At 47.1% G+C, this 25,227-nt stretch overlaps 1 protein-coding gene across 6 annotated transcripts in view; it reads left to right on the top strand.

The window, feature by feature from the left end:
• LOC147115252 (zinc finger protein 236) overlaps nucleotides 1-25,227 on the top strand; it is a 186,535-nt gene that overhangs the window by 22,948 nt on the left and 138,360 nt on the right. For all 6 annotated transcript variants that reach the window (XM_085993641.1, XM_085993640.1, XM_085993642.1 and 3 more), the window contains exon 2: nucleotides 16,984-17,141. In XM_085993641.1, the coding sequence (XP_085849767.1) occupies nucleotides 16,984-17,141 (158 nt within the window). The remainder of the gene's footprint in view (nucleotides 1-16,983; nucleotides 17,142-25,227) is intronic.

Raw genomic sequence — 25,227 nt, 5'->3', positions numbered from 1 at the left:
GTTTTTTTACTTACTGTTTGTTAGTGCAGAGCAACATTTTTTGTAATGAATTTCTGTCTCTGTCTCTCTCACACACACATAGTAGCAGTTACTTTAGACACACAATAGAACATCAAATACTTCTCTTTCTAAGGTGGTCTGTCTTTGATTTTTGTTTTATGTTTTAGAGTTCTCAGAAGCCTGAGGCATCCATCCAGAAAACAATACTATGCTGTGGTAATGTAGGATAAACATACAGAATAAAGAAAAGCTATTTAGGCTTCTTCAGCTCAGAACCCGAAACGTCAACTCAAATTTCTCTCCACGGATGTTGCCTGACTTGCTGAGTTTTTCCAGCATTTTCTGTTGTTATTTCGGATTTCCAACATCTGCAGTATTTTGCTATCGTACTAGTGCTAAAGCACAAATTGGAACTTTACTCTAGGCGTGTCTCTGGCTGTAATATGATAGGAGCATTGCTCCTATCAAAAATAAAGCACCTCTTTTATAGTTGAGTCAGTATGTCTGCACAAGCATCTGCCAAAGGCTTTAAATACTTTGCAAAATGCAGGAGTATGCAGGAGTCCTTTTACAAGTGCTGGCACTAACAATTTAAGTATAAAATCATTGTTACTTATCAAACATGATGCTGCAAATTGCCCAAACTGCACTTGTAAACATATGTGTTTTCTGTATGATTCAGTACCAGATCAAAAAACTCAGTCATTCCCCATGTGTCCAGTTGGGCATCGCTGGGTCCATATTGGCACGAATGACGCTGAAGAAATAACAGCACCACATGGATTCAATGACTTCAGTTATGCTGAATACTTGATGGTTTTGGCACCAACTGGTGGTGACTGTTTTAGACTCCTTGCCTATGGGTGTTCCCTGGCACTGACTAAAGCCATAAGCAAGGTAAATCAAGGGCAGATTATACAGAATCGTTCCAAGTAGGTAATTCAGTCAAGTAGCATGAGACTCTCTTTGACTTAGCTCACAGGTCGTGGGATGGTATTGCTGAAACAACCCAGTCTGCACCGGACACCCTTCAGACAATAATCCCTCAGGATGGTTAAAACAGAGCTTAATCTAGGCTGATACTCCCAATGCAGTACTGAGGGAGCGCTGCACTGTCGGAGGTGCCGTCTTTCGGATGCGATGTTAAACTGAGGCCCTGCCTGCCTCACAGGTGGATGTAAAAGATTCCATGGCACTATTTTGAAGACATGCAGGGGAGTTCTCCCCAGCATCCTGGCCAATATTTATCCTTCAACCAAGACCACTAAAACAGATTATCTGGTCATTTATCACATTGTTATTTGTGGGAGCTTGCTGTGCGCAAATTGGCTGCCGAGTTTCCTATATTACATTAGTTCTCGTGAGTAATTCAAAAGGTAGGAGTGATAGCCTAAAGGTTGTACTAGTAACCCCTTATTGGCTGCATACATAATGGTGTTTGGACATCATGGCACTGACTAGAGGTAGGATCCTACTGTCCTATAGGAGGGATATCTTCTTACAATGAGGGAGGATGATCAGATATTGCATTTGAGGCTGGGGCTCTTTAGAAAAAAAAACTGAGGTGACCTGATAGAGGTCTTTAAAATGATGAAGGGATTTGATGGGGTAGATGTAGAGAAGATGTTCCCACTTGTGAGGGAGACCAAAACTAGGGGCTATAAATATAAGATGGTCACTAATAAATCCAATAGGGAATTCCAGGAAAAAAATTTTACCCAGAGAGTGGTGAGAATGTGGAACTCGCTACCACAGGGAGTAGTTAGGGCGAATAGTATAGATGTATTTAAGGGGAAGCTAGATAAGCACATGAGGGAGAAAGGAATAGAAGGATCTGCTGATAGGGTGCGATTGAAGTAAGGTGGGAGGGGGCACATGTGGAGCATAAACACCAGCATAGACGCGTTGGGCCGAATGGCCTGTTTCTGTGTTGTAAATTCTATGTATGTAATTTGAGCCTGGAGGCATTTCATTTTGATGGTCTGGTTATTGAAAGACTATGAACTGAAAGTGGTTTTATATGCAAAGTAACCTGTGATAGCAAGTTGCAGAGTGCCAATAACCCCCCCTGACTGACAGACCTTATATTTTAGGCTCCGAATCAGTTTTATTAAGAAGTAAATTTAATCAGAAGATAGAGAAAACACAGCAGTTTTTGCCAGGTGACTGAATCCATTCAAAACAATACAAGATTATGCTTCAGCAGTAGTTAAAAAAAAATTTGGGTCCTTGATGAAATACTTTTATGTGCGAAATGAACTCGTGGAAATACTTTTATGGGCGAAAGAAATTCCTCGGTTTGCCCATGTGACAGTACTGTCAAAGGAAACTGGTGAATTAACAAAAGTTTCCAGTATTTATTTCTCTACCAGGCAGTGGAAATGAAAATCGCGGGAGATGTATAACGGGCAGCTGAATCGATAGTGCCTGCTTTACACTATCACCCAAAGTCAAAATTACCCCCAGTCTCTATATATTTACACAGCTATGAGCTATAGCTGCCAAGAGGCTTAGACCAGATAGTATGTGCATTTCATCTGGGTTGGCTGCTCCTAGCCATGCAGCAACATAAATCAGACACAAATTCCCATAAAGAAATGTTAAAATAGTCTTTCAAGTCAAAATGAGAGAACTCACCAATCCACCAGATACAGGGAAGCAAACCAGGGTTAATTGTCATTCCACCAATTCCTTGGATTCTTCTTGGGCATCTTCCAGTCCATGGCTGACACTTTGAGTAATCCAAACACATTTAACAATATAGTACATGACAACGCTTGACAGATCAATCCTGACAGCTGATGTTATGACTCCTAAGCTAGAGTTTTCCCTCAATTTTGTACAACTTTGGTATAAAATAAGAACATATGAAATCGGAGCAGGAGTAGGTCATTCAGCCCCTCGAGCCTGCTCCGCCATTCAATAAGATCATGGCTGATCTGGTCTTGGCCTCAACTCCACTTCCCTGCCCGCTCCCCATAACCCTCGACTCCCTTATCGTTCGAAAATCTCTCTATCTCCACCTTTAATATATTCAATGACCCAGCCTCCACAGCTCTTTGAGGTAGAGAATTCCAAAGATTCGCAACCCTCTGAGAGAAGAAATTCCTCCTCATCTCCGTTTTAAACGACCGACCCCTTATTCTGATACTATGCTTCTACAGTATATGGAAAGTGTGGAATTGAGAAGCAAGCAAGGTGAATTGGTGTCACCTATATCTTTTGATAATACAGGAAACTTTGGTTTATCCGGAGGTTGTATGTCCGGAATACTCGATCTAACGGCAAAAATCAGGAGCCGTTTTCTGTAAGTTTTTTTAGATCTCGTTCGTTTTTTCCCCAGTCAGCCACTGCAAGGTCTGTAGCTATAGCAACAGCTTCAGCTAGAGACGCTTGCAGCTGCAGCTGAGTCTTTAGAAGCTGTTGCTAAGCAACAGTGTTTGTTGTCAGATACGGAGATGAAAACCTTCGTATGCTTCAACATTAACTTTGTATGTCCGGCAGTTTTGATAGATCGGCAACAGCTCGGTCCCGTCGCTGCCGGATATCACAAAATTTCCTGTACATCCTTCACAGACAACAATGCTATTCCTCACATGGTTAGCCATGGCTCCATGTTGGCACTCTCGCTTATTTGTCAGAAGGTTGTTGAGCACACAATCCAGGCTGACATTCCAGTGCAGTACTGAGGGAGTGCTGCACTGTCAGAGGTGCCGTCTTTCAGCTGAGACGTAAAACCATCTGCCCTCTCAAGTGGACGTAAAAGATCCCACAGCACTATTTTGAAGAAGAGTAGGGGAGTTCCTCCTGGTATCCTGGCCGATATTTATCACTAAAACAGATGCTCTGGTCATTATCACATTGCTGTTTGTGGGAATTTGCTGTGCGCAAATTGACTGCCGTGTTTCCTACATTGAAACAGTGACTACAATTTAAAAATGTGTTTCATTGGCTGTAAAGCGCTTTGGGGTGTCCTGAAGATGCGAAAGGCGCTATAGAAATAATAATAATCAACTTTATTGTCATTGTTAGTGCACAAGTGCAGTACAACGAAATGTAGGCTTGCGGCTCCCGAGAGTGTACATTTAGATTAAGACATTTAAACATTCAACATACATTTGGCTTGTAATACATTAACATAAACATAACCCTAATAAAGTGCATTGGCAGATGTGCAGGCTTTAGAGTTTATTTGTGGAGTTCAGTAGGATGACAGCCCTGGGAAAGAAGCTGTTCCTAAATCTGGTCGTACGGGTGCAAATGCATCTGTAGCGTCTCCCAGATGGCAGGAGGGCGAACAGACTGTGGCTGGGGTGGGTAGGGTCTTTGATGATGGACCGTGACCTCCGTAAACAGCGTTTCTGGTATATGTGCTCTATGGTCGGTAGCCGGGTGCCGGTAATGCGTTGGGCAGTTTTGACTACCCGCTGCAGGGCTTTCCGGTCATAGTAGCTACAGCTGCCATATCATACTGTGATACAGTTCGTCAGGATGCTCTCTATTGTGCAGCGGTAAAAGTTAGAGAGGATCAGGGGTGACAGCTTACATCTCTTCAGCCTCCTTAGGAAATATAGGCGCTGCTGGGCCTTCTTCACCAGAGAGGAGGTATTGAGGGACCAGGAGAGGTCTTCCGTGATGTGGACTCCAAGGAACTTAAAGCTGTCCACCCTTTCCACCACAGCCCCATTGATGTGGATGGGGGTGTGACTTCCGCCTTTAGACTTCCTGAAGTCCACAATGATTTATTTGGTTTTCTTGATGTTAAGGGCCAGGTTGTTATCGGCGCACCACTTCACGAGATGCTGGACCTCCTCCCTGTAGGCTGACTCATCGTTGTTGGTGATCTGGCCTACTACCGTGGTATCATCCGCAAACTTGATGATGGTGTTGGAACCATGAACAGCCACACAGTCGTGGGTGAAGAGGGAGTAGAGGAGGGGGCTCAGCACACCTCCTTGTGGGGCCCCCGTGTTCAGGGTCGGGGGAGGTGTGGTTACCTAATTTGACAGACTGGGGTCTGTTTGTTAGGAAGTCCAGGGTCCAGTTGCAGAGGGAAGTGTTCAGGCCAAGAGTGTGGAGTTTGGTGGCCAGCTTGTTGGGGACGATAGTGTTGAATGCTGAGCTGTAGTCTATGAACAGCATTCTGATGTAGGTCTCTTTACCGTCTTAAGTGATTCAGTGCAGAGTGTAGAGCAGTTGTGATTGCATCCTCCGTTGATCTGTTTGCACGACAGGCAAACTGGTGTTGGTCAAGAGAGGCGGGAACACTGGCTTTGATGTGAGCCAGGACCAGTCTCTCGAAACACTTCATTATGATGGGTGTGAGTGCAACAGGTCGATAGTCGTTCAGGCACGTCACAGCCGTTTGTTTTGGCACAGGAATAATGGTAGCGGTCTTGAAGCATGTAGGGACTACTGCCTGGGCCAATGACAGATTGAAGATGGCGGTGAAGACATCAGCCAGCTGATCAGCACATTCCTTGAGTACCCGTCCAGGGATGCTATCCGGTCCAGCAGCCTTTCGTGTGTTCACTCCGCGTAGAACACCCCTTACGTCGGAGGTCGACAGAGTGAGCACCTGGTCTTCCGGGGGTGGCAAGGCTTTGGTAGCCGGCTCCCTGTTGTCCCTGTCGAAGCGAGCGTAGAAGTTGTTAAGCTCCTCCGGAAGGGAGGCATCGCTAACCGGAGGGCTGGTGTTTTTGCTATTGTAGTCGGTGATGGACTGGATGCCTTGCCACATGCGCCGGGGGTCCGAGTTGTTGTGGAAATGATCCTCTATCCGCAGTGTCTGTTTCCTTTTGGCAGTCCTGATACCCTTTTTTAGGTTGGTCCTAGCTGCACTGTAAGCCGCCGCGTCGCCAGATTTAAATGCTGCGTCGCGTGCTTTCAACAGCAAGCGGACCTCTCTGTTCATCCAGGGTTTCTGGTTGGGGTATGTCCTGATATTTTTATGGGTTGTGACGACCTCGACGCAACTGTTAATGTAGAATAGCACTGTGGATGCGTATTCCTCGATGTCATTATGGGCAAACATGCCCCAATCAGTGCGTTCGAAGCAATCCTGAAGCTCCGAAACTGCCCCCTCTGGCCATACTTTCACTGATCTAACTGATGTTCTCACTCTTTTGATGAGCGGTTTGTATGCCGGGGCTAGAAACAGGGAGAGGTGGTCAGACTTCCCAAGGTGGGGGCAGGGAATGGCCTTATAAGCGTCTACAATGCTCGTGTCGACTTGATCCAGTGTGTTCTCCCCTCTTGTGGGGCAGGAAACATTCTGGTGGAATTTCGGTAGTACAGTTTTTAGGTTTATGTGATTGAAGTCCTGTGGTAAACCACTGTTTGTATTCCACTGTGTACATGCCTGGACATGCCTCGGCTGACTCCTCCCACAAGTCCTAGTATAAAGGTGACTGCTCCCCAGCCCTTTGTATTTCTGGACCGGTCGACCACTCGAGGCAGACCTTCATTCTTTTGTTAATAAAAGCCTTTAGTTACTCTCTTAGCTCTCAGTCTTTTATGAGTAATTGATAGCGCATCAATTTTATTAACAAAATTTTTATAATGGAGAAGATCCTCACACCAGCATGCCTGGACTTAGATCATCGGGAGACGGACTCATCCACCAAGTTTACTCACTGGCTTAAGTGTTTCAAAAAATTCCTGACCGCCTCCGCAGCAATCAAATCGGACGAGGACAAACTGGATGTCCTGACCTCCAAAGTGAACCACCGAGTGTACTCGGTCATCCAAGACGCGACCTCGTACGCGGACGCTATCAAGCTCCTCAAGGACCAGTACACGCGCCCAGTGAACGAAGTGTACGCCAGGCACCTTTTGGGGAGTCGTAAACAACAACCTGGGGAATCGACCGTGGAATACCTTCAGGCACTGTCTGTGCTTGGCCGGGCCTGTGGTTGTAAGGATGTAAAGGCCGCCGTGTACACAGAGGAACTTATCCGGGACGCTTTTGTAGCGGGCCACAGATCCAATTACACCCGACAGCGACTGTTGGAGCAGAGTGACCTCGACCTCAACAAGGCCCCTGAACTCGCACTATCATTGGATGCAGCCTACCGGGGCATGGATGCCTACTCCTCTGCACCGTGGACGCCGCGGGGAATGACAGCCTGGGACACGGTAGGACCGCCTCATAGCGCCGTGCCACCCCAGCCACACCCCAGCAACGGCCCAACTACCGCAGCAGTGTCCCAAGGCCAGACAGCAGTGCCCCAAGGCCAGAAATGCTACTTCTGTGGCCAGGCAAAACACCCCAGAGCGCGCTGCCCGGCGAAAAACGCGATCTGCTCGGGCTGCGGGAAGAAGGGACACTACGCTAACGTCTGCAGGGCCAAAGCCACCCCGAACCCCAGCAGCGCCGCGTGTGGGCCATGCGGGCCGCCATCTTGGGCCTCCCCGACCATGTGCGAACCACCGGTACAGCAGCCATTTTGGACGCCTCCAGCCACATGGGGATCATGGACGCCGCCATCTTGGACGACAGCCGGAACGCAGCAGGCCCCCAACACCGCCTCATCTGATACCCGCAGCGACACACCGACCCCTACGCTGGCATCCGTTACACTGGACCAAGCGAGACCGCACCAGCTGGCCAGTTCCACAATGGACATTAAGGTAAATGGCCACGATACAATCTGCCTTTTTGACTCTGGGAGCACGGAGAGCTTCATCCACCCTGACACGGTGCGGCGTTGCTCTCTCCTAGTCCTGCCTGCGCACCAGCGGATTTCTATGACCTCCAAGTCCCAGTCGGCGGACATCGGCGGCTACTGCGTAGTGACACTTGTAGTAGACGGGACCGTGTACGATCATTTTAAACTTCTGGTCCTGCCCGACCTCTGCGCTGCCGTCCTGCTGGGGTTAGATTTTCAGTGCCACCTTAAAAGTGTTACGATGGCGTACGGTGGACCCCTACCCCCACTCACAGTCCGCAGCCAGCAGCTCCCAAATTGCCCGCCGCGCACCAGGTGCAACCTCTCCACACTCAGAGTCACCCCCCCCCCCCCCACTGTTTGCTAACCTCACCCCCGACTGTAAGCCCATCGCCACAAAGAGCAGGCGATACAGTGCCGGGGACAGGGTTTTCATTAAAACCGAAGTGGAGCGGCTCCTGAAGGAAGGGATTATTGAGGGCAGCACCAGCCCCTGGCGAGCCCAGGTTGTGGTCGTTAAGACCGGCGAGAAGCAGCGCCTGGTCATCGACTACAGCCAGACAATAAATCGCTACACCCTGCTGGACGCCTACCCACTCCCCCGCATAGCTGATATGGTCAACCAGATCGCGCAGTACCGCGTCTTCTCGACCATTGACCTGAAATCAGCGTACCACCAGCTCCCTATCCGCCCTGAGGACTGCCAGTATACTGCCTTTGAGGCAAACGGCCGCCTCTACCACTTCCTTAGGGTTCCCTTTGGCGTCACCAACGGGGTCTCCGTCTTCCGAAGGGAGATGGACCGGATGGTAGATCAAAATGCGTTGCAGGCCACTTTCCCATATCTGGACAATGTGACCATCTGCGGCCGTGACTTGCAGGACCATGACGCAAACCTCGAAAAATTCCTCCGCACCGCCCAACTCCTGAACCTGACATATAACAAGAAGTGCATATTCCGCACAAACCGCCTCGCCATCCTTGGCTGTGTTGTGGAACACGGAGTCATCGGCCCCGACCCCGACCGGATGCGTCCCCTTATGGAACTCCCACTGCCCCACTGCCTCAAGGCCCTGAAGAGGTGCCTAGGGTTTTTCTCCTATTATGCCCAGTGGGTCCCCTACTATGCGGACAAGGCCCATCCGCTGATCAAGTCCACCTCTTTTCCCTTGACGGCAGAGGCCCGCTTAGCCTTCCACCGTATCAAGGAAGACATTGCCAAAGCCACCATGCACGCAGTGGACGAATCCATCCCCTTCCAGGTGGAAAGCGACGCGTCCGACTTTGCCCTGGCCGCTACCCTCAATCAGGCGGGGAGACCCGTGGCCTTCTTTTCACGAACCCTCCAAGGCCCGGAGACCAGGCACTCCGCTGTTGAGAAGGAGGCCCAGGCGATTGTGGAGGCTGTGCGTCATTGGAGGCACTACCTGGCCGGAAAACGATTTACCCTGCTCACTGACCAACGTTCAGTTGCTTTCATGTTTAACAACAAGCAGAGGGGCAAAATCAAAAATGACAAGATCTTGAGGTGGAGAATCGAACTTTCCACCTACAATTACGAGATCTTGTACCGGCCCGGGAAGCTCAATGAACCCCCGGATGCGCTATCGCGTGGCACCTGCGCTATCGCGTGGCACCTGCGCCAGCGCGCAGATCGATAGACTGCGGGCCCTCCACAATGACCTCTGCCACCCGGGGGTCACCAGGTTCTTCCACTTCATCAAGGCCCGCAACCTGCCTTACTCTATTGAAGAGGTCAGGACCATGACCAGGAACTGCCAAGTCTGCGCTGAGTGCAAACCGCACTTTTATAGACCAGACAGGGCCCACCTGATAAAAGCCACTCGCCCCTTCGAGCGCCTGAGCGTCGATTTTAAAGGGCCTCTCCCCTCCTCCGACCGCAATGTGTACTTCCTCAATATTATTGATGAGTACTCCCGTTTCCCGTTCGCCATCACCTGCCCGGACATGACCAGTGCCACGGTCATTAAATGTCTGAACGACCTCTTCACCCTGTTCGGTTTCCCCAGCTATATCCATAGCGACCGGGGCTCATCGTTTATGAGCGACGAACTCCATCAGTACCTGCTAACTAGGGGTATTGCCACAAGCAGGACCACCAGTTACAACCCCCGGGGGAACGGACAGGTGGAAAGAGAAAATGCGACAGTTTGGAAGGCCGTCCTGCTAGCCTTAAAGTCTAGGGGCCTTCCAACCTCCCGCTGGCAGGATGTGCTCCCCGATGCGCTCCACTCTATTCGGTCACTGCTCTGCACTGCCACTTACGCCACCCCTCATGAGAAAATGTTTGTCTTCCCAAGAAGTCCACATCGGGGACACCGCTACCGCCATGGCTGACGTCCCCAGGGCCGGTCCTACTGAGAAGGCACGTGAGGACCCATAAAACGGACGCCCTGGTCGAGAGGGTCGACCTCCTCCACGCCAACCCCCAGTATGCTTACATTGCATACCCGGACGGGCGGGAGGACACAGTCTCCATAAGAGACCTTGCACCCTCGGGGGCCGCAGTAACTCACTACCACCCACCCCCCCCCCCCCCCACGATCCGATATCCAGCCCCAGCAGACGGCAGGCCTGGGCCCCGCGACCCGCTCGACATCTACGAGGACGGCACGCCTGTGCCACAGCCCACGCTGGACTCGACACCGGAAGCTCCACTACCCCTGCCGTCGCCACGCCGATCACAGCGGCAGACAAGACCTCCGGAGAGACTCCAATACACTAACTTTTAATACACTTCACCCCGCCGGACTCTATTTTAAACAAGGGGTGAATGTGGTAAACCACTGTTTGTATTCCACTGTGTACATGCCTCGGCTGACTCCTCCCACAAGTCCTAGTATAAAGGTGACTGCTCCCCAGCCCTTTGTATTTCTGGACCGGTCGACCACTCGAGGCAGACCTTCATTCTTTTGTTAATAAAAGCCTTTAGTTACTCTCTTAACTCTCAGTCTTTTATGAGTAATTGATAGCGCATCAAGTCCCCCGCGACGATAAAAGCTCTGTCTGGGTGCGCAGTTTGTTGTTCGCTGATGGCCCTGTCTTTCTCTCTATGGAGGCCATGCAGGGCACATAGAAAATAATAATAGGATTGGGCAGAGTGAATAGCTGAGGCCCAAGCACTGATCCTTGTGGTACCCCACTAGTTACAGCCTGCCAATCCGAAAATGACCCATTTATTCTTACTCTCTGTTTTCTGTCCGTTAACCAATCCTCAATCCATGCTAGTATATTATCCCCAATCCCATGAGCCCTAATTGTATTTAATAATCATGGGATTGGGGATAATATACTAGCAATGATTTGGATGGGGGGACCAAATGTAATATATCCAAGTTAGCTGATGATACAAAGCTAGGTGGGAATGTAAGTTGTGAGGAGGATGCAAAGAGGCTTCAAGGGGATATAGACAGGCTAAGTGAGTGGGCAAGAACATGGCAATGGAATATAATGTGGAGCAATGTGACGTTATCCACTTTGGTAGGAAAAATAGAAAAGCAGAGTATTTTTAAATGGTGAGAGATTGGGAAATGTTGGTGTTCAGAGGGACCTGGGTGTCCTTGTACACGAATCACTGAAAGTTAACATGCAGGTACAGCAAGCAATTAGGAAAGCAAATAGTATGTTGGCCTTTATTACAAGAGGATTTGAGTAAAAGAGTAAAGACATCTTACTGCAATTATATAGGGCCCTGGTGAGACCACACCTGGAGTATTGTGTACAGTTTTGGTCTCCTTACCTAAGGAAGGATATACTTACCATAGAGGGAGTGCAACAAAGGTTCACCAGACGGATTCCTGGGATGGGGGCATTGTCCTATGAGGAGAGATTGAGTAGACTAGGCCTATATTCTCTAGAGTTTAGAAGAATGAGAGGTGATCTCATTGAAACATACAAAATTCTTACAGGGCTTGACAGGGTAGATGCAGGGAGGATGTTTCACCTGGCTGGGGAGTCTAGAACCAGGGGTCACAGTCTCAGAATAAGGGGTCGGCCATTTAGGACTGAGATGAGGAGAAATTTCTTCACACAGAGGGTGGTGAACCTGTGGAATTCTCTACCCCAGAGGGCTGTGGAGACTCAGTCGTTGAATATATTCAAGACAGAGATCGATAGATTTTTGAATATTTAAGGGAATCAAAGGATATGGGGATAGTGCAGGAAAGTGGAGTTGAGGCAGAAGATCAGCCATGATCTTATTGAATGGCGGAGCAGGCTCGAGGGGCCAAATGGCCTACTCCTGCTTCTATTTCTTATGCTCTTATATTCTAAGTGTAGTTTTTAGAGGTGGAGTGGTAAGCGGTTAATTATAATTTAGCTTCAGGCTAAAGTGCAGTTGTACAGATACTGGGGCTTTATACCACCCGGCGGAAGAGACCCCTTGAAGTACCACCTTACTGCACCGTCTTGACGACATTTCCATGTCTGTGCTCAGCATGTAGTTTCCCTTCAACCTATTAAACCAGCCTATATTCCATTGGTGTGCTGCTGGAGCACATACAACATTTAGAAAGAAACTTAACGACTTGCAATTATATAGCGCCTTTCACGACCTCGGGACATCCCAAAGCGCTTTACAGCCTATGAAATACTTTTGAAGTGTAGTCACTGTTGTAAATAAAGTAGGAAATGTAGCAGCCAATTTGCACACAGCAAGCTCCCACAGACATGTGATAATGACCAGATCACCTGTTTTAGTGATGTTGGTAATGAATAAAACCCTAACAGATCTATATTTATTATTGGGGGGGGGGGGGCGGGGAAGTTATCTCGTCTTTCTAAGGTCTGCCTTGCCACACATCTCCACTACCCAGAAAGGCTAACATTCCTATAGGCTTGTCGGTGCCTATCTGTATCGGGTCCTCATTTGGTGCCTCTGTAAGACAGTGCAGCTGACATTGGGAAATGCCATGCAAGAAATGATGGGCTTGAACTTGTATTCTATTGTTTGTGATCGCAAAATACTGCGGATGCTGGAAATCCGAAATAACAACAGAAAACGCTGGGAAAACTCAGCAGGCCAGGCAACATCCGTGGAGAGAGAGACAGAGTTAACGTTCCTGGTCGAAGACCTTTCGTCAGTTCTGACGAAGGGTCTTCGACCTGAAACGTTAACTCTGTTTCTACTGTTTGTGCACAGCCTCAGTTGCAAAGCACTGTTGTTTTGGCACAGCACAGCACAATTCTTTTGGGATGCTGCTTAATCATTGAGAATGGGAATCTCTTGTCTGCAGGGGTCAATGGGACAAACCTGATACACGCCATACCCTTTCCTTCAATAGACTTCAGGGGGCAGCATGGTTATTTGAATCCTGTACATTGCAGGCACGGCTGATTGCAGAACTCTGCTGCAAAATGATCCTTGACACACATTCCTGTACAGTACTGGGTTGTGTTAAAAAAAAATTTATTAGGTCATTTCTATTGAGCTCTTGACTTTCTGAAAGCATGATTTATATCTGCAGAGGATGTGTCTGTAAATTTCTAACCGGTATTTTTAGAATAAATTTTAACAAGTGACAGAAGTGCTTCATTAGTTTAAATACTAAATGGCTTTTTAGGAAGAATAGTTTTGTATTGGGGCGAATAGTCTATTACGGCTTTTTTGTATCGTAAAAAATCCAAATTGATTGTGCAAACATTTTAAAATGAAATGCGCTCACACACTTGATCTAAAGTGAGTCAAATGCATCAATACATCATAAAATTGTCCTGAGCGTGCAGTCATCGCAACATAAGTGACGCGTGGCAGGTTTGCTCTGGTGGTGAAGAAAGACACACACCTCCTTAACTGTAGGAAGATGAAGAGCCAAATTACTCAGCAATATAATACCTCATAAATGATGGGCAAATAGGGGAATGATGTCAGGATTGAGGACTGGGAAAATCCAAACTCTCAAAGGTTTGATGGTGAAACCACCACGTTATTGAAATTTGGTCGGACGGACTGCAAACTCAAGTGTTGATTCATTTAACGATGAGCAAATATTACATCAGACGTGCTATTAGACTGCAGATAACCTGTTGAGCTGAGTGTTCGTGTGATGATGTACTGCTGCAATTTAATTTGGAGATTGCTGTTGCGAGTGTATTTAAAGCCCACAGTTGCCCTTTTTTATTTGTTCAGTGTTCTAAAGAATGGACTAATGGAGCTACAATTGTTGGAATGATTTGTGCTGCACTCCTCTAATTAGACATTGGATTAATTTTGAAAATACAGGTACATCAGAGAGACTGTCCCTGTGGCCTTTTGCTCTTGCCTTTGGGACTTTGATCAAATCTAACAAATGATTGCTTCTTCCCACCTGCTGCATCCCTGTGCACAGTTTGTACTTGGACCTCAAGTACTTAAAATATTATCAAATCTGAAGGGAAATTTCTCTTACCAACTGCCTTTTGCTTCCTTTTCAGCATGAAATAAACTGGATTCTATTCAAACTTGTGTTTACGTAGACAATAAGCTAAAGACTTCATTAAATTTTAAGCTACATTTTATAAAGTATCTTTCTTTTTTCTCTTGACAGCAGTAACTTGTATTTATATGGTATCTTTAATGTAGAAAGTGTGCCACGGTGTTATAGAGAGGGGAGGAAATAAAGATAAATGGAACTGATGGCAAGTCATTGGGGCGAGATTAGCATGGGTGACCTTGGTTAAAAAGTTAGGTTTGGAGAAAGTTTTTAAAGGGAAAGAGATAAGTAGAGAGGTGGAGGGATATAGAGAAGGTGTTCCAGAATAGCACTAAGGCAGCTGAAGGCTCTGCCACCAATGGTTGGATGAAAGTGTCAGCCTGGGCTCACTGGCAGCATTCGTGGCTCTGAGTCAGAAGGTTCGTGGGTTCAAGCCCCACTCCAGAGACATGAGCACAAAATCTAGGCTGATACTCCCAGTGCAGTGCTGAGGGAGTGCCGCACTGTCGGAGGTGCCGTCTTTCTTAAACCGAGGCCCCGTCTGTCCTCTCGGATGAACTTAAAATATCCCATGATACTATTTGGGAAGTTCCTCCAGTGTCTTGGGCCAATATTTATACCTCAACCAACACATAAAGCAGATGACTTGGTCTTTTATTTAATTGCTGTTTATAGGAGTTTGTTATTCGCAAATCGGCTGCTGTGATTACACTTCAACATACTTAATTGGCTGAAAGCTTCTTTAGGATGTCCTCCAGTCGTGAAAGATGCTATATAAATGCACACCTTTCTTTTGTGAGAGGTTGGAGGTGCACAGAAGGCCGGATTCCGAAGACCATAGGGTGCTGGAGGGGATGTAGGGCTAGAGGGAATTGCAGAGGCAGAGTGAAGGGAGGCAGTGGAGGGACTTGAAGATAAGGATGAGATTTTAAATTTAAAGCGTTGGTGAACAGGGAGCCAGTGTGTGTTGGCGCGGATGGTGGTGATGGGCGAGTGGACTTGGTGAGCAGCGGGCCATGGGCAGTGAGCTTTGTACAGATTGGGAGTTTATGGAGTGTGAAGCATTTGCAAGCCAGCAAGGAAGACATTGAAGGAACAGAGCAGAAGTAACAAAAGCATGACTGAGGGTTCCAGCGACGGAGGGGCTGAGTCGAGCAAGGTGCCAGGTTTTCGCATGGTCTGGTTCAGCCTAAGCAAGTGGCCAAGAAGGGGGATAGAGACAGTGGCAAGAGAACGGAGTTCATGATGGGGACCAAAGACAATAACCTTGTGTTCCAAATATTGGAAGAAGTATTGACTCATCCATGATATGGACTAGTTGGGCCAAATGACCTGTTTCGATGTTTTAACTTCTATGTCTTTCTATATATTTATAACTGTCTGTAATACAATCTCTCTTCAGGTAAAAAGTGAGTTGGATTTAATTGTAAAATACATTTGTTTTGTCAGTGGTTTGATTATTAAAATACCACAGTACAGAATCTACAGTAAAATACTCAAAACCTTCAGATTGACAGATGGGTTATATTATTTAACCCTTATTTCAATGGTTATATTGTTAAAAGTGAGATTTGTATGGCAATGAAATCATTAACATTTATCTTTTTAGTACATGCATTAATCATAGAATAGTAGGAGGCCATTCGGCCCATCGAGTCTGTGCCGGCTCTTTCGAAGAGCAACCCAGTTAGTCCCGTTCCTTCCCCATATCCCTGCAAAATTTTCTCTATCAAGTATTTATCCAATTCCCTTTTTGAAGGCTACTATTGAATCTGTATCCACCGCCCTATCAGGCAGCGCATTCCAAATCCTAACCACTCGTTACATAAAAAAGTTTTTCCTCATGTCGCCTCTGGTTCTTTTGCCAATCACCTTAAATCTGTGCCCTCTGGTTATCGACCCTGCAGCCACTGGAAACAGGTTCTCTTTATTTCCTCTATCTATACACTTCATGATTTTAAACACCTCTATTAAATCTCCTCTTAGCTTTTTCTGCTCTAAGGAGAACAACCCCAGCTTCTCCAGTCTATCCACGTAACTCTAATCCCTAATCCCTGGAGCCATTCTAGTAAATCTCCTCTGTACTCTCTCCAAAGCCTTCACATCCTTCCTAAAGTGTGGTGCCCAGAGTAAGCCGAAACCAGTTAGTGCAGTGGATCTTTATAGACTAACAGTTGATTACAGCTTAGCTGGTTAAGGACATGGAGTAGTTGAACCGTACAGATCACTAACTCCTTGTGTTGAGCAAGCTCGTCTCAATCATGGTAGAAGTAAGCGCCACAATTGGTCTCAGCACTCTGGGTTAGCTCAGAGTTCCAGCTCCTAACTGCTATCTAGCAACCCCTGCTGAAAGTACACACGTAGAAGTCAGGCAAGATGATATTGGGGCTGTGATGGCCCAAACCCCTGTGGTGGAGTAGCCTGCTGACTTGACTGTTTAGGCTTGTAAATGAGTAATGCATGTCTTCAAGAGACGAGGAAGAAAACAGAAAAAAGTGGATTGAAAAAAAGGTTTTCTTTACAGTTTGAAAACTGGGTTAGGTATAGCGTTTGATCAGTAACTCTGGGTATACCTTAGTTTAGTTTAGAACAATAGCAAAATACTGCGGATGCTGGAAATCTGAAATAACAACAGGAAGTGCTGGAAACACTCAGCAGGACAGGCAGCATCGAGGAGAGAGAAACAGTGTTATTTTAGTTTAGAACAGTTATTCAGCCTATGATTCATAGTCTGTTACTGACATGACTTCAAATAAGCACATTACGTGAATACTTTAAAAAAAAACATATATATGGATTTCCAGCCTCCACAATATTTTGCTTTTTATACATTAATACTGTGGCTGCATCTTGTTAACACTTTTTTTGCTTTACTTTTACAGATAACTTGCTTGAACGGAATGCCGACAATGCAAATGGGTTTCTCGAGCCCCAGGACACTCAGTGTCGAGGTGCTCATAAATGTGGTATTTGTTTCCAAACGTTTCCCAAGTACAATCAGTTACAGCGCCACCTGCGGGAGCATGAGGAAAATGACAAGGTAAGTACAGGAAACTCTTTGGTATCCGGCACCGACAGGACCGGCGTGTTGCCGGTTGATCAAAAATTCCAGATGACGAAGAGGGTTATCTACCGAGGCTATTTTTAACAAAGAAAAATAAAAAAATCAAGAAATGTGCAGTATACAGTAATTGGGTACTCACCTACAGAATGTTGTGTTAAATGGATGGTGGAAGATGCTTGATTAAGTACAGTACTGCCAGTTGAGGGTAATGCAATGCAACGACTACCAGCAGTGTGGGAGACGCACAGTACACCTGTAAAATGGCGGATCAGAAGAGACTACAGAAGAGACTACCGGCTGCGCGGGAGAGTCAGACTCCTGTTACGGGGTATTGAGGTGTTCCAACTTCCGACAGCGCCAAGAAGCCGAGTAGTGGCAGTTTGGAGAACTACCCCCACTGACTAACTCGGCCACCGCGGGAGACTCGGACTCGGCAACATTGCCGGTTATTGAGGTGTTGTTTTCGGAGTATGAATTTTGCCGGTTAATAGAGAATTCCGGATATTTAGGTGCCGTTTAAATGAGAGTTTCCTGTATACTTATTTCTGCCCCTTCAAAGGTTTCAAAACGCGAAAGGCCCTCAAATTACATCCAACAGCAAGCTTATTTAAATAACATCATAAAAACAATGGTATCAATATCAAATACTCAAAAGATAAAATAAGCTTTTCCCGCCCCCCCTGATGGCTTAACTGGTTAAGGCAGTATGCAGTGGAATCATGCCGGGAAGGGTCCAGGTTCAGTTTTGTTATTTGTGTTGAGTTAGCTGATCTCGGGTGGTATTGCAGTTGGCCTCAGTGTTAGGGAGAGCGAGATTGACCAGGGTAATCTCTCCTGACACTTGCTGGAAATGTGTGCATGCAGGCATTGGGTGAATGGGTTGGCCTTGGCTGTGATGACCCTTGTGGTTAAATAGCCCGCTACTCCAGTGTCGAGGCTCGCACATGTTTAATGGCTGTCTGGTGAGGGGAGGGACCGCGGGTAGTAACCTGCACTCCCTCAGTGTCAGCCGTGGCTCAGTGGGCAGCACTCTCTCCCCTCTGAGTCAGAAGGTTGTGGGTTCAAATCCCACTCCAGAGACTTGAGCCCAGAAATCTAGGACGACACTCCAATGCAGTACTGAGGGAGGGCTGCACTGTCGGAGGTGCCGTCTTTCAGATGAGATGTTAAACCGAGGCCCTGTCTGCGCGCTCAGGTGGACGTAAAAGATCCCATGCACTATTTCGAAACCGAGCAGTGGAGTCCCATCCAGTAATTATCCCTCAATCAACATCATTAAAACTGATTATCCGGTCATTATCACATTGCTGTTTGTGGGAGCTTGCTGTGCACAAATTGGCTGCTGCGTTTCCTACATTACAACAGTGACTGCACTTCAGAAAGCACGTCATTGGCTATAAAACGCTTTGAGACATCCTGAGGTTGTGAAAGGCGCTATATAAATGCAAGTCTTTTTCTTTACCCAATCAAAAAAAAATGTCTTCAGGAGGAAATCGGGAGAAAATTAACAGAAAAACGAGGAAGGGCTTTCATTTTCGTAACAGGAGCATAATGTTTGGAATACAAATTTGAAAGTATTGCCTGAGGGGAGAGGTAGTTTGCTTCCCTCTGTCCCCAGGACAATCATTTTGTAATTTTCACATGGCAGCTTAGCTGCATAACAGATGTCATCATTCCAGTAACACACAAAGACTAAAGAATAGCTGATGAATTTTAATGTAGATAAATAGTAAGTTAATACATATTGGAACAGGAACCAGTAATCGTGTACATGATGGAGTATTAGCAAAAGTGGAAGCAAAAGGATTCGGCATAATTACATTCACCAAGAGTTTCCAGCTGTTATCACCCAGTCGGGCCAGTTTTTGGCATAAACCTATGTGAAGGGTCAGAGCCCATCGTGTGAGATACTACCAAAATTTGAAAAGATAACCGAAGATGATGCAGTGTTTAGGTGACGCCAAGCTTGGCTTTTAAAAGCCTGCAGATTGGTGGAGAAAAGGAAGACTAAGAGAGCTATGGGAGTTCTACAGTTTTGAGGAGAGACTGAGCTAGAGTAGGAGACTGTCTAATTGAGTCTTTATGCAGGGAAGAAGAAGACTGTAAAATAGTACATTTGGGGCGTGAGATAAACAGGAGAATAATGTTCAGAGGAGCAATGACCGTGTAGTATTGGTAAAATAGGACAAGAGACAAGAAAGAGTGTGCTGGAGAGAATGAGAGTCGCACCTGAAATTTGCACAGTGGTCCTCAGCAGGAGATTGGCAGACCCCCTGGGGAAATGGCATAAATGGCTAAGCACAACTGTACAGCCCCCATCTTTGGGGTATCATCGAAGTTGCGACAGGAGAGCGGGAGAATCCCTCAGAAATTCAGAACACTGATATCCAGAGATATGAGAAAAACCATCTGTTGAGTGACAAACTTTTTATACTGCTAGATCATAGGACAGCCTTATGAGTATAAGTTAGAAGTGGTTGTTTAAACCTTGTATAGATATTTGCGCAGAGGTCATATTTGAAATATTCTGTGCAATTTTGGTCACCTTACTTTCAAAAGAACACAGAATCATTGGAGAGGCTTCAGGTACGGAAAGAAGTATAATTCTGGACCTTGGGGTTTTATATTAGGGGGGACTTGTAAAGCTAAGATTGTCTTTTGTTGGAGAAAAGAAGATTGAGGTGTTTGGGGGGATGGTGTATGGGTCTTTACAATGCTGAGATAGATACATAGATGGTGTAGATGTAAGCAAGCTAGACTCTGAGTAATAAAACAGAGCGTTGAAAATTAAAAAGTGTCAAATGAGACTAGAGATTAGAAGGCCTCTTTTCCCCAAAGGGTAGTGGGTATGCGGAACAGACTGCCAATAAAAGCAGTTGATGCTGTGTTGATTAACTCCTTCACAAGAATCTGGGTAAAACTCTGGTTAGGAACAGTATCAAAAATGATTAGATGATGGAGCACAGCATGGGATGTGATGGTTGCTGTGCTGTGTGGCCCCGGGGAGTGTCGGTAAACTGGAGCTTGCCAGGCTTGTGTAATGAAGATGTGAGGATGTATAAATATTCTGCTTGACAGCCATTTGGAGACCAGGAAGCATTCCTTCAGAAGATCAAATAGCTGAGGTACAGTCCATGACTGGGTAGATTGAACATGATCTATGCAGTGAGTGAGCTTGATGGCTGAATGTCCTTTGCCTTATACCACGCTTTCTAATGTTATGTTCTTATGTTCAAAAGATAACATTAAATTGTACAAGGAAGTCTTGCCATTAATGTTATCTACTCATAATTTTTGAAATTTTATACATTTTTTATGGGGGGAGGTGCAAAAGGGGAAGAATGGTAGAAAGCTAAAACCTTGGCCTAGAAATTGGGTCGCGTAGTGGCTGTTTTTCAGTCTCCACGCGGTCTCCTAAGTCCCCAAAATGGCAGGCAGCAAGCGCATCCGACCTGAAGTGTGCCGCCCGCCATATTGGGCAAGGACAAATTAGACGCTCTTTACCCACGCCTGAAGCAGGCGTTAGGCCATTTTCTTTTGCAGATGAGGGGCCCAACACCTGCTTCAAGCCTCTGCTCCAAAATTGGTTTGCCCCGAGACAGCTCACACCATCTACTTTCCATCTTGCCTCCCAGTCAGCTGCAGTGATAGGCTCAGTATTGTGATTCCATACCATACAGTGTGGGAAGTGGAATTTGGCTTATGGCCATAGTCTGCTTCACCTGCTCGTTCAGTTTTAAGAATGCTAAGTTGCTCGTAGTTTTTAAAAAAAAAATTAAAATATTTTTGATACTGCCAGTGCCCAACCCCCCACTGCCTGCTCTTTGTTTCTCTCACTGAGCGCCTGGATCTCTTCTCAAATTTGGCTTCCAAATTCCTGGACTTCTCTGGACATCGAGACTATGCTTCTGCACTGGACTACACCGTAAGACCCATCTGCTGTGTCTCTGATCTGCTGCTTTGTTGCTTAAATTTTAAAGTAACTTTGATCAGCTTAAGCCCTTCCCCCACCGCTGCTGTAACCTGCTGAGCACGTTATGGTTCTGGCTAGTGTTTTACTCTCCTGGACCGAAGTATATTTCTCTGCTGCTTCTGGATCTTATGGTGACCTCCAACTTCTCCATCGTCTTTCTGCCCCGCAACCGATTCTGCACATCTCCTGGATCTTCATTCCCACAAAATAACCTCCACCCTCCAATTCTCTACCTTTCAAATAGCTTCTGGATTTCACTCGCCCGGTATACCTGTCTCCAAACTTGGACAACAGGTCGTCGATGCTCCATGCCAACTCCACCCTACCTACGTCAACTTTATCCCACCACGGGACCTCTGACTTTGACTTTAACTCTGGACTCCCTCCTGTTGTCGCCTATCTATTCCCTGTTACTACCAGGATATATGTATCCTAATAATTGGTACGTAACCAGGCCTATGTAAATTTAGTTTTCCCTGTGTCCATTCGTGTGCGCATTTTGGCTGTTGCTCCGGACCCGAGTCCATCACTTCGATTTCCACTTTTTTCTCCCACCCCAGCCCCTTTTCTTTTCGCTCTACCCCTCCTTGACCGCAGTCTCCTGGCGTCACACCTCCTTTCATTTCTCCCCCTCTCAGGTACTCTGCCCTCCCAAATTCCTACCCCAGCCCTTTCTTACTCTTCGACCTTCCTACTCTCCTGCTGCCGTCCTAGGCTTGATGCCCTCTTAGATAAGCCTTCAGCTTCTCTCTGCCTCTCTTGGCATCCTCCGAAGGGCCCATCGAGGCACTCGTCGCTGCCTCCGTATGAGCAGAAACCCCGTCTGCCCCATCCTACTCTCCTACCTCCCCGCCCAGCGTGCCCGTTGGGGGCTAATCTTCACAGAAATCACAGAAACCCCACAGTGCAGATAGAGGCCATTTCGGCCCATCGAGCCTGCACCGACACATATCCCACCCGATCCTCGTAACCCCTACACCAACACATATCCCACTCTATCCCCGTAACCCCACGTATTTAATCCCCCTAACACTAAGGGTCAATTTATCATAGCCAATCAACCTAACCTGCACATCTTTGGACTGTGGGAGGAAACCGGAGCACCCGGAGGAAACCCACGCAAACACGGGGAGAATGTGCAAACTCCACACAGACAGTCACCCGAGGCCGGATTCGAACCCAGGTCTCTGGCGCTGTGAGGCAACAGTGCTAACCACTATGCCACCGTGCTGCCTATCTTGCCTATCTTCTCCCCGTCAAACTCACCCCTCCCAGTGCTGACCCTGTGGACTCTGGCAGCACATCAGCTTTCACTGCCACTCTCCGCATCTCCCTCCAGAATGTCCATTCACTTACGAACAAGGCCCTTGCCATCCATGAGCTTGTTGTGGATGATTGCATCGACATCATGGCCTTTACGGAAACCTGGCTGAGGGGTGATGACACCTTCCCCCCTGAATGAAGTCTCCCCGCCTGGCTATACCTTCCACAACTTGCCCCGCCCAGACCATCGCGATGGTAGTGTGGCTCTCATCACCAAATCACACCTTGGTCTGTCCCCCTACTCCTCTGGCACTTACTCCTCCTTTGAGCATCTCACCTTGTTCCTCCCCTCACCTCTCATTTAAAATCCTTGTTCCCTAACGCCCACCTAAGTACCATAAAAATGTTCTTACCGAGATAGCTTCATTGCTTTCGTCCCTCAGCCTCTGCACCGAGCCACTTCTCACCCTCTGTGATTTCAACTCCATTGTAGAATGCAGAGATAACCCCCGGCTTCTTTTCTCTACTGAAAACTCTTCTTAAGCCCCTGTCCCCTGTCTCCTCCACCTTCACTCCCCTGTCTCCTCCACCTTCACTCCCCTGTCTCCTCCACCTTCACTCCCCTGTCTCCTCCACCTTCACTCCCCTGTCTCCTCCACCTTCACTCCCCTGTCTCCTCCACCTTCACTCCCCTGTCTCCTCCACCTTCACCTCCAACAACAAATGCGAGGAACTCATGGACTTTTTTGTCACTAAGATTGCGACCATCCGATCAGCTGCCTCTGTCAATTCCCTTCCTTCCCCAAGCCCATCGGGCCAAACCTCCTCTAAGGTTCCCCCCTGCCCTAGCCCTGAACTTGCATTTTTCTCCTGTTTTTCTCCGATCTCCCCTCATACCCTCTCCACGCTCATCTTGTCCATGAGACCCACTTCCTACTCCCTCAACCCTATTCCCACCAAACTGCTGAGCATCCAACTTCCTTTTCTGGCTCCCATGTTAACTGCTATTGTTAACGGTTCTCTCTCCTCAGGTACTGTCCCCCTCTCCCTCAAATCTGCCATCATCACCCCTCTCCTCAAAAAAAACAACCCTTGACCCTCCGTCGTTGCAAACTACTGCCCCATCTTCAACCCCCCTTTCCTCTCCAAAGTCCTTGAACGTGTTATCGCCTCACAAATCCGTGCTCACCATTTTCCGGAACTCCATGCTTGAATCCCTCCAATCAAGTTTCCGCCCCTGCCACAGTACCGAAAAGACTCTTAGCAAAGTCACAAATGACATCCTATGTGACTGTGACAAAGGTAAACTGTCCCTCCTCGTCCTTCTCAAACTGTCTGCAGCCTTTGACACGGTTGACCACACCATCCTCCTCCAGCACCTCTTCACCGTTGTCTAGCTGGGTGGGACGGCACTCGCCTGGTTCCCTTCTTATCTATCTAATCGTAACCAGAGGATCACCTGCAACGGCTTCTCTTCCTGCTCCTGCATCGTTACCTCTGGTGTCCCCCAAGGATTTATTCTTGGCCTCCTCCTATCTCTCATCTATATGCTGCCCCTCAGTGACATCATCCGAAAACACAGCATTAGTTTCTACATGTATGTTGACGACACCCAACTCTATCTCCCTATCACTTCTCTCGACCCCTCCACGGTCTCTTAAATTGTCAGACTGCTTGTCCGATACTCCGTACTAGATGAGAAGAAATTTTCTCCAACTAAATATTGGGAAGACTGAAGCCATTGTTTTCGGTCCCCGTCACATACTCTGTTCCCTAGCCACTGACTCCATCCCTCTCCCTGGCATCTGTCTGAGGCTGAACCAGACTGTTCACAACCTTGGTGTCATATTTGACCCTGAAATGAGCTTCTGACTACATATCAGCGGCATAACTAAGACCGCCTATTTCCACCTCCGTAACATCGCCCGACTCTGCCCCTGCCTCAGCTCATCCGCTGCTGAAACCCTCATCCATGCCTTTGTTACCTCTAGACTTGACTATTCCAACACACTCCTGGACGGCCTCCCGCGTTCTACCCTACGAAAACTTGAGGTCATCCAAAATTCGGCTGCCCGTGTCCTAACTCGCACCAAGTTCCATTCGCCCATCACCCCTATGGTCCCGGTTAAGCAATGCCTCGATATTAAAATTCTCATCCTTGTTTTCAAATCCCTCCAAGGCCTCGCCCCTCCCTATCTCTAATCTCCTCCAGCCTCACAACCCTCCGAGATATCTGCGCTCCTCTAATTCTGGCCTCTTGAGCATCCCCGATTTTAATCACTCAACCATTGGTGGCTGTGCCTTCAGCTGCAAAGACCCTGAGCTCTGAAATTCTCTAATTCTCTTTCCTTCTTTAAGGCGCTCCTTAAAACCTACCTCTTTGATCAAGCTTTTGATGAACTGCCCTAATATATCCTTATGTGGCTCAGTGTCAAATTTTGTTTTACAACACTCTTGTGAAGCAGCATGGGACATTTTACTATGTTAAAAGTGCTATATAAATGCAAGTTGTTGTTGTTTTAGTAGCAGAATTGCGAAAGTTACAATTCTACCAGCAGCAATGGCAAACTATATTGTACTTTCCTATAGGTAAGGGTATCAATCCATAGAGTTAAGATGCAGATCAATCATGATCTAATAAAATGGTGGAACAGGCTTGAGGGGCTGAATGCCCTACTCCCATTCCTATGTCCCTGCGACAGCTTTAACCATATCTGCTATTTGGCACTGGAAAGAAAATATCTCTCAGCTGTTGATTGATAACTATTGACGGTCGAAATACCTTTTGCACCAGAAGTGAAATATTTGAAAAGCTGTAAACGTTTG

This window comes from Somniosus microcephalus, chromosome 7 (assembly GCF_052327205.1).
Source record: "Somniosus microcephalus isolate GS21.2 chromosome 7, FLI_Smic_1.0, whole genome shotgun sequence".
In the NCBI taxonomy this organism is placed as follows: Eukaryota; Metazoa; Chordata; class Chondrichthyes; order Squaliformes; family Somniosidae; genus Somniosus; species Somniosus microcephalus.
Note: the sequence above shows the minus strand (reverse complement) of the source record. Positions and strands in the feature narration are given on the sequence as shown.